At 40.5% G+C, this 10650-nt stretch overlaps 1 protein-coding gene and 1 pseudogene across 1 annotated transcript; one reads left to right on the forward strand and one right to left on the reverse strand.

The window, feature by feature from the left end:
* Window positions 1–1297: 1297 nt before the first annotated feature.
* LOC143882926 (uncharacterized) lies at window positions 1298–2350 on the forward strand. Its single transcript, XM_077386305.1, has one exon. It carries the CDS (start codon window positions 1298–1300, stop codon window positions 2348–2350), a length of 1053 nt encoding a protein of 350 aa, XP_077242420.1.
* A 4901-nt stretch (window positions 2351–7251) lies between these two features.
* LOC143883602 (protein transport protein SEC23 A pseudogene) lies at window positions 7252–9063 on the reverse strand (annotated as a pseudogene).
* Between the last annotated feature and the right edge of the window lie 1587 nt (window positions 9064–10650).

The following is a 10650-nucleotide window of genomic DNA, read 5'->3' on the forward strand; positions in this document are numbered from 1 at the left end:
ACGGAAAAATAAAGAGATTTTGTATTGTGTGTGCGTGTTTAGTCCAGTATCCTTCAAAAAGTGCAATGAGCCCACTTCCTAGGATGATCTAAACCGTTCATTTGATGGTCCACATTGTAAATAGGTTGTACCCTCTAAATCATCTCCATAGGGATGATCCTAACCGTCCAATGTACAAGGGTTTCTACAATGTACGGTCCTCTATAGATTGGAGGGTAAGGATTATCTTATGGAGATGAGTTATGGGAACAACCAATTTACGTTGTGGCCCATCAAATGAATAGTTTGGATCATCTTATGAGGTAGACCCACCTGACTTCCCGAGCACATGACATACACAAGCTTGTACGAAGGAAAATTTTGGAGATAGTTTGGCGCAAGCTTGTACGAAGGAAAAATTTATGTTGCATCCCCTTTGTAACGTGATTTGATGTGAACAGTTGTGGACCCCGATCCGAGAGGGGCGGGGGACGTGCCCCCACGCGAACAGTCTCAGGATCATCCACGTGAATGAAGAGCTCTACCAAGGAACTCTCGAAAGAAGTGCCCCTCACAGCATGAGTGGCGATACAAAGGTGAGATACCTCTCGATTCGGGGACTAGCCCAGATTCGAGGCGTATCTTAAACAAAGAAGAGTCGCCATCCAAGGAAGTGGGCCAAGGATCCCATACTATGCTCTGTTGCAACGGATAACCAGAGATATAAAAGAAGGTTCGTGCCTGGTTACGAATTCGGAAGGTCTAAAGAGCACCTCATCCGCCCAAGTGCAAACACCTGGTCTCTTATGCCATTTACTTAATAATTTTGAAGAGTTTTGGGCGAAAGTCATATGAAATGGGAACGAATATCTCCGAGAAAACGGCTATCTAATCATGCATATCTCGGAGATGAATAATAAGCACACATAAAAGAAATGAAAGAAGTGTCGCCTAATAATAGCTAGGTTATGAGTGTCATACCTAATTGGTGTCTGAGTTCTGGTGTGCAAACACATGCATACTACAGCTAAAGGTATAGGATCTGTACATGAAAGTAAGAAAACACAGCAAAACACACAACACAATTCAATTCTAAACATAACTGGATAAAATGAATCCTAAAACTCTAATGCATTGACTCGGACCAAGATGGCCGTCCATCCCAGCTGCTCTACGTATCCCGGCCTCGGGAAAAATCGGAGTCAACGTAGTTCGATGCCCTATTCTAAACTACTATGCCTAACCATCTAGAAATTCTATAAATGCTTTTAAATATGAGTTATAATTTAGATTACTAACGTGATACTATGATATGAAGATGGTGGAGAATCAGGAACAGATTATTGCAATCGAGGCTGAGACAAGGAGGGGACGTGGCAGGCCACGCAGAGAAAGGCAAGCAAGAAACGAACAACCTACAGCCAACGCTAGAAACAACAACGCAGGAAATGATGCCATTGCCACTGCATTGGCACAACTAGCCCAAGCAATGACAGCAAACATGAACCAACAACGAGCCCCATCTGCTCCACTTCAAAACGAAGGAGCTATACTGGAACAGTTTATAAGGCAACATCCTGCTACCTTCTCTGGAACTACAGATCCCTTAGAAGCTGAAAGATGGATTCACTCCATCGAAAAGATCTTTTCGGTGATTGACTGCACCAGCCAACAACGTGTAAGATTGGCGACGTATAGATTGGACGGTGACGCGGATCAGTGGTGGAATTTAGTCCGAAATACAAAAACCGAAGAAGAAATGAACGCAATGTGTTGGAATGAATTCAAAAGAATCTTCATCGAAAAATACTTCCCACATCCACTAAAAGCTCAGCTAGTGAGAGAATTTATTTCATTAAAGCAAGAAGAGGGAGATACACTCTCCCAATATGAAGCAAAATTCACAAGACTGGCTCGATATGCAACCCACCTAGTGACTGACGTTCAAAGTAAGGTGGACAAATTCCAATACGGATTAAAGCCTAGTGTCAGGCGAGCATTAGCAGCTTTAGATTTTCAAAGCTACGAAGCCGTGGTGAGATGTGCTTTGAAAGTGGAAATTGAACATTTGGACTTTCAGCAGTCTAAAAACAAGTTGACCGGCGTAAAGAGAACGAATGAAAGCCAACCAGGAGGATTTGGAACAAAGAGACCTAATGTCAAGGAAGCAGGAGACCAGCAACATTGCTCAAAATGTGGAAAGAGACATGGAGGTGTCTGTTACGCGGGGACACGAAAATGCTTCCAATGCGGAATGGAAGGACATGTGGCAAAGGACTGCAAGACGGTCCCAAAATGGGAACAAAATCCAACTTTGACTCGGAACAGTCAGCCAACCCTCAAGCCGTTGAAGAATGGCAAAGACCCATGACAGCAACAGAAATTCGGAGTTTCTTGGGACTTGCCGGCTATTATAGACGGTTCGTGGAAAACTTTGCTCGATTAGCAAATCCATTAACGAAATTAACTCGGAAAGGCGTGAAGTTTATCTGGACCAAAGAATGCGAGGAAAGCTTCCAAACGTTAAAGAAGAGACTCGTCAGCGCACCTGTGCTAGCATTACCAACACCAACCGGAGGATTTGTGATCTATAGTGACGCATCAAAAGAAGGGCTCGGCTGCGTATTAATGCAAAATGATAAAGTTATAGCTTATGCATCACGCCAACTAAAATACCACGAGCAAAACTACCCCACGCATGATATGGAATTGGCGGCACTAATCTTTGCACTGAAGATCTGGCGACATTATCTCTACGGGGAAAAGTGTGAAATTTATACTGATCACAAGAGTCTCAAATACATATTTTCCCAGAAGGAGCTGAATATGAGACAAAGAAGGTGGCTAGAGTTACTAAAGGATTATGACTGCACCATTCATTATCATCCTGGAAAGGCAAATGTAGTGGCAGATGCATTGAGTAGAAAAACTTCCGGAACCTTGGCAAGAATGCTAACCACTCAAAAGCATTTACTCCAAGATCTGAGAAAACTGGATATGGAAATAGTAGAACCGCGAACCAAGGGCTACATAGCACAGATGGTTGCTCAACCATCACTATTGGAGAAAATCAAGGCCACTCAAGTCGACGATCCTGAATTACAAGGAAAGATCGAAGCAGTTCGGAAAGGCAAACTTTCCGAATTCAATGTTGATAAAGATGACATCTTAAGATTCAACACAAGACTGTGTGTGCCCTCCGATCCAGAATTAAGAAGGAAGTTGCTAACTGAGGCACATAGTTCGGCATTCTCCATACACCCAGGGAGTACGAAGATGTATCGAGATCTTCGGACCCATTATTGGTGGAATAATATGAAGAGAGAGATTGCTGAGTTCGTGTCTACATGCTTGGTTTGCCAACAAGTTAAAGCAGAACGACAGCTACCAAAGGGAGCCTTACAACCACTAGAGGTGCCTATATGGAAGTGGGATATGATAGCAATGGATTTCGTTACGGGACTACCGAGGACTACGAAAGGAAATGACGCAATATGGGTCATCATTGATCGACTGACGAAGGTAGCTCATTTTATCCCAATACGAGAAAAATTTTCCTTAGATCAATTGGCGAAGCTCTACATCAAAGTAGTCCGTTTACACGGCATACCAGCATCCATTGTGTCTGATCGTGACCCGCGCTTCACATCTAATTTTTGGAGGAGTATACAAAAGCATTGGGGGACAAAGTTGAACTTCAGCACTACCTTTCATCCTCAAACAAATGGTCAATCCGAACGGACAATTCAGACACTGGAGGATATGCTTAGAGCTTGCATAATAGACTTCCAAGGTAATTGGGACCAACACTTACCATTGGTTGAATTTTCTTATAATAACAGTTATCACTCTAGTATAGAGAGTGCACCCTATGAAGCTCTCTATGGTAAGAGGTGTAGAACACCGACATGTTGGGATGAGGTCGGAGAAAGAAAACTTCTAGGCCCAGAGTTAGTACAAGAAACTACTGACAAAGTACGGATGATCCAACAACATATGAGGACGGCTCAAAGCAGACAGAAGAGCTACGCCGATCATCGACGTCGAGACTTGGAGTTTGCAGTGAGTGACCGTGTATTCTTAAAAGTATCACCTTGGAAGAGTGTGATAAGGTTCGGAAAGAAAGGGAAGCTCAGTCCCAGATATATTGGACCATACGAAATACTTGAACGAATTGGACCAGTAGCATACCGTGTAGCTTTGCCACCAGCCTTGTCACATGTTCACAATGTGTTTCACGTCTCACTTTTAAGGAAATACTTGGCGGACCCATCACATGTACTGCAAACAGAACCAATGCAGTTGGAACAAGATTTGTCTTATGAAGAGCAACCAGTACAAATCCTTGATCGAAAGGAACAAATTCTTCGGACAAAAAGAATATCACTGGTGAAGATTCTGTGGAGGAGCCAAGCCACCGAGGAAGCAACATGGGAACCGGAGGAGGAGATGAAACAAAAGTATCCTCATCTATTTACTTCTTAAGGTATGTAAAATTTCGAGGACGAAATTTTTTTAAGGGGGGTAGAATGTAATAACCGGTAAAATATATATATATATATATACAAATAAATAAATAAAAATGGCATCATAGGTGGGTAATCATCGGCCATTACTCATTTTCCCCGAGTTAATCGGGCATGAGGACATCTGGCATAATGGGGCGTATGCGATTCGAACCCAATGCTGAGCGAGGATTGAACGGCTTCCTACCACTAAACCACCGTCCCAGATGTCAACTAAAAATGAGTAGATACTTACACATATTAAAAATTACTAATAGTCACTATTCATAATTACTATTCACAATAGTCACTATGCAAGATTACTATGCAGAAATACTACGTAAGATTACTATGCAGAAATACTATGCAAGTTTACTGTTGAGATAAACTATTCAAAATTACTATTCACAGTAGGACCCACCGAGTACTATTCACAAGCGAGTCCCACCAACAGTGGGTCCCACATCAGTGGGCCCCACACAAGCGGGTCCCACATCAGCAGGCCCCACACAAGCGGGTCCCACAACAAGCAGGACCCACAATTAGTGGGACCCAACGCCAGCGGGACCCATCACTAGTGGGAACCACTACCAGAAGGACACACCGCAACCACTTTCATTAACTCATTGGTTAAGCGGGTCACTCCACAACCACTATCATTAATGAGTAGTTGCGCTTCACCGACGAAAATAATAATTAAATAATATTAATCATCCTGTTACTATTCAAGCAGCCTTTAATATTCATTTATTTATACCTTTACTATTCCTATATTTTTAAAAGCATTTAAGAGAAGCATTTAAGAGGGTAGTTGTGAATTTAATAATGTAGTATCTATAAATAGCGGCTCTCATTTTGTTATTTCGACAAACCCTAGTAGAGCTAAAAATTCAGAGAAGAAAGAGTAAGAGAGAGAGGCAAAAAGAGAGAGAGGAGAAAGAAAAGGAAATCCACTTCATCACTACCAAGGTAAGTCTTTCATATAGATAGTTAAAGTATTTATTATGGGTAATATGGTTGGTTCTACCACCTATGTAAATATTATGATAAAGCATGCATAAGAGGCGATAACTCGCTATAGATTATGCAAGTTTTATCATCTTATTTGAACGGTGAAATGCTAGCATAGTAACCGTAAAGTAAACTTTAATCAAAGAAAGGCGAACTGCTGAGCATAGTAGCCCATCTTATTTGAACGGTGAAATGCTAGCATAGTAACCGTAAAGTAAACTTTAATCAAAGAAAGGCGAACTGTTGAGCATAGTAGCCAAGAAATAAACTAAATCAAAGAATGGTGAACTGCTAAGCATAGTAACCTGTGGGGTCCACATGAATAGTAACATGTGGGGTCCACATGAATAGTGCATGCTGGGCCCCATGATTTTAAAAATTAATAGAAAGAACACTGAACACAGGGAACATTATTTTGGACATAGATGGACATTACCTGGACAGAAAGGACACTGCCTTAAAACATGAATTTGATAAAATTAGAATATATCCACTCCAAGGTGTAAGCTCAAACAAACCTGTGATCAGAAAGCTATATGTAAGGGTTTCTTATCGTCTAATTCTCTTTTGCTATATTTGATGTAAGGGTTCCCTATCTTTTGATTCTCTTTTTGCTTAACTTGATGTAAGGGTTTTCGTCCATTGATTTTCTTTTGATATATATAAGAGTTTTCTCCATTGATTCTCTTTTGATATACTGGATGTGAATATTTCATATTCTTTGATTCTTTTTATACGCAATTGCTATAAGAGTTTCTATCCTTCTAAGATCCACAACTAATGAGAATCCAAGGGGGATCCTTTCTTTTAGACCCCATTCCTTTCAGATAAATGATTTTACTGATAAAGCTATAATTCTATCCTCGAAACTTGTTTCCGTGAGATGTGTTTATGTTTAGGGTTTATCTTGTGATACCCTTATTCTGAATATGGATTGAGTTATGATATGATGACGGGTGGACGCGTTATAGTCCTCCATGTGCACGTGGGTAAAGACGACTCTAGAGAGTGTAAATCTAGAGGATTATGAGCCGAGGTATGGCTATGAATGGGCCGAGATATGGCTATGAATGAAAGCATTTATGCTTAATGAAGTATATATATATAATTCTTGATATCAGTTCTGTAAGTTTTTTCTATACGTTTGGAAAGTATGTTGTGCTTATTCCTTCTTTCCATGTTTATAATGTGAGATGTCCTATCTGCAAAATATCATGTTCTTATGAGCTTGACAATTCTACATCACTTGTTGTTTATACCCTACTGGGCTATTTGAGCTCACCCCTTTCTTTTTCTTGTTTTATTGTTCCAACCCCCAGGTGAAGTATAGATGAAAGATGAGGAATGCTAGAGTTGAATGCAGAACTGTTCTAAAGGACAAATATGTTTTAAATATGTATCAACTATGCCTTGAATTAAGATGTAATAAGTTAGACCTAATTTCTGTAAACCCTCTAAACGTAGTTGTTGTATTTGAGATCTTGGGAATGATGAAAGTTTTTGAGAAAGATGATGTAATATTCTTCTATGCACCGAGTTGGTATTTCCAAAAATCCGGGGCGTTACACTCTAGATATCTCTTTCATTGCCCTTGCAATGAGTAAATGGTTCTAAAGAAGGATTAAAACATCTAAAAGGCTGGGTAAGCCTACTAAACAAAAGAGGGGAGTGCTACTATGACCGAGCAGGTCCCTAAAAAAAAAGGGCTTGGGCTAGCGCCTTCATTGCCTCGAGTCTCCTCTGGTGGGAAAAAAAACTGTCTAGATCCTGCTCCTGCCATTAACAGTTAGCTTGGTTCGGGGGGGCACTAGTTTCAGACTCCGCATCCATTCGCAGAAACTAAGATCGTTAAACTGAATAAAACTGCTCTTTAGCCTCGCCCTCTGTTCCATAGTTAATGAACGCAGCTGAGGGAACCTTGCTTCCTGCTCATATGGGGGATCTTTGTGTGCGGGTATTAGCCGAGAACAAAGTATCGGGCTTGAGAGCTTCCCTCTTTGAATGCAAGGATACGAGGAGCAGGAAATCGCTCTTCAGTGAGCTCCTCTGCCAATGTTCTGCAAGCTGCTAAAGCAGATGCACTTCTCCCATCCTCGGCACCAAGTTCAGCACCCAACTAAATGAAGACATTTGTCCCATGGTCAAGCACAACTGCTGCACCAGATTGCATCGCAAGATCATATGCTGGCAATTCCTCAAAAGTGCCGCCTTCGCGATGCATTAGGCAACGAGGAGCCACCATGCGAAGTGGTAAATCAAAGGATGCATTCAAGAACAAATTCCTCAACACGGATCTCTAGTCTTCATGACCAATGATACTGCCTAAAAGTGGTCCCCTTCTAAGATGGAATAAGTTCTCAAGCAATGTTGAGAGCTCCTTGGGGAACCAATAAAGCTTTGACTTTGGTAATTGGGACCTAAACTTGAAAGTTATATCCTTAACTCTTTCATCTACAGTTAGCCTCATATTACTTGCATCAGAAGAAGTTTTGACTTGCAAGATAGTCCTCTTAGCAATAAGAACTGCAGCCACCTCATGTTGAATGCTCTCAAGATAGGCCGATATGCCATCAACCGTTGGTAACCTCACAGTGATCACTCTAGCAATGTCAGAGTGATAGACATTTGAATACCGAACGGCAAACTGGAAGAAAACATGATCATTCTTAATATCGCTTTTTGTTTCCATGGACAGTGCAAAACTTTGAGTTTCTTCAACACTTAGCATTTGAATGCAAGTAGCAGTGTCATTTTTAAAAGTTTCATGAGCATCTGAAGGTGCCTCTTCACCCGGCCCTATGACTCGAGTTATGAGAATATCATCAGAACAACGTATCTCAAACAACCCATGAGAACTTGCCGCCCTCATGGATGCTCTCTGGAAATTCACGCCAAAAGCCTCTCCAAAATCATCGTGAAGAATAAGCACACCACCAGAAGCTTTAGCGAGTGGCTGCAGAACAGGCACTCTTACTAGACATGTTCTGGCACATAGAATATCAACTACGTTGCCATGTCGATGAGCCTCGTGGCCCAGATGCATAATCCTCAGCTGCCCTAAGGAGTTCAACAAGTTGCACAGCAGCATCAAGTGCATCAGGAGCCCATGATGGCGGTGCTTCCAGAAGCCCAAGTAGAAGCCTTTGTGTGGCATTTGGAGTAGCACTTGCATAGTACTGATGAAACAAGTGTGCATATGGCTCAAGAGCTGGCAATCTAGCAACTAGATGTTCATCTAAAGCGGTTGTTGGAGGAGGAAGAAAAAAGTGCATGAACAGCAGCTTCTGTTAAATTTACAGTCCCATAACGGACAACTTCTTCATCACAAACACTTAATATAACACCAACTCCATTTGCAACAGCCCATCTTGGAGTCGATGGCATAAGCTGAGGATGCTTTCCAGAGCCACGACCACAAGCAGTCGGCGGCGGCTTGAGTTCTCCACCAGCTGCATATTTACTCATCACTCCACCACACCAACGAAAATAGTCACTTGTAATACCCAGTGGTGCAGTGAGCAATATATCAGTGATCCAGGGTGATAAAGGTCTTAATGGTTTCCTCTCATTTTCCTGTAGAACTAATTGGCAGGCCTCCCCCTCCCTAGAATCACTTGAGGGATAAATGATGCTAATATCAAAATCAAGAAGGATGCACATGTCAAGGTAAAATGAGGGCTATAACATCCAGGTGAATGGGCTGTTGATATCAAAAGGATGAGGGCTGCTGTGTATATCAAATGGGATGGGGCTGTTGTACATATTAAATGGGATGGGGCTACTGTGCATATTAAATGTGATGGGGCTGCTATGCATATTTAATGTGATGGGGCTGCTGTTATCAACCACAACCATAAACCGACCATTACAAATCAGCAAGTGTGCTCTTATACAATTCAAATGCTTACACATAGTTGATGAAAGTTTCAACTTTTCTGAACTTAGTCTTTATTTCTTGACAACACGCCTGCTATATTCTTGAAAGTTACCCCTAACACATTCATTTATCAAGAGTACCATCTAAGATATAAATTTAAATAGTACTCATTAACAATTTTTACATGCTCACAAAGTTAAGAATGTGAAAATTTTCATATCATCATAAAAAAAATCTGACATTTATATGTTCATAAAAAATACACCTACTTAGCATGAACAGCATAATGTTCTATTTTCCCATTCCTCACTTTCTTAGTCAAAAACACCTATTTACAACAAATTAATCGAAACAAAACTACTTCTCAAATCAACGTTAACTATCAAACAGATGAAAGCATCATAAACCTATTCTAGAATTTAGGTAAATATTAGTGAAAATTAAGACAAAACAATGAGATCAAGTTTCATATCCAAAAATTCTAGTAAAGATCCTTAAATTTTCCACACACTATCAATAGTTAAATCGGAAAATCTATTTAATGCTCTGTTCTCTAAAAATTTAGAATCCTCACAGCAATTAACATACATACCTACATGTCTAACCACATCAAACTGGATTACAATAAATTCTTTGCATTTATAAAAAATAATAATAATAATAATAATAATAAATTGACTTACCCGAATTAAAGATCTCTCTCTTCCTTGAATTTTTGCTTCAACTGAATCACTTAGAGCTTACTTCGTCTTCTTATGCTTATCCTTTTTTTCAAAATTGTGGAATAACGAGAATACAAACTTGTTTTTGCTACTCCTCTAAAGATCTTCAATGACAGAGCTTTTCTTCTATTGAAAATGCTCAAATAAGAGCCTCTTAGAACATATTTCTATTTTTAGAACCTCCTTTCCAACGGAGAAAAGATCGAAGAAGCTGAATCAAGATCCACAAAAGAGAAGCAAAACAGATCTAAAAGAATCCTAACTTGAATCTAAATTCTAAAATTTGAACTCATAGATCTAAGGTTTAGAATTCAAAGCTAGGGTTGAAAGAGGAGAAAAATAGCACAAGCAGTAGCTTGTAGCATTTGAGGGAGAAATTAAAAAAAAATGAAACTAGAATTCAGCCGGAATATGACCGGAGCCTTGCCGGATCCGTCGGGGCATATGATCGGAAAAAGAAAGCCGCGAAGGTTAGGGTTTCGGTTTTGGGGATCTCTCTTTCTCTCTCGTCCTCTGTGCTCAGATTTTTCCAGAAAATGAGAAAACCCCCTTCTCT

This window comes from Tasmannia lanceolata, unplaced genomic scaffold, assembly GCF_043159265.1.
Source record: "Tasmannia lanceolata isolate RefF3 unplaced genomic scaffold, GAP_Taslan_0.1 ptg000008l, whole genome shotgun sequence".
Lineage (NCBI taxonomy): Eukaryota > Viridiplantae > Streptophyta > Magnoliopsida > Canellales > Winteraceae > Tasmannia > Tasmannia lanceolata.

Excerpts from the sequence above, each read along its gene's own strand:
- LOC143882926 (XM_077386305.1), top strand. The coding sequence starts at position 1,298 with ATGGTGGAGAATCAGGAACAGATTATTGCAATCGAGGCTGAGACAAGG.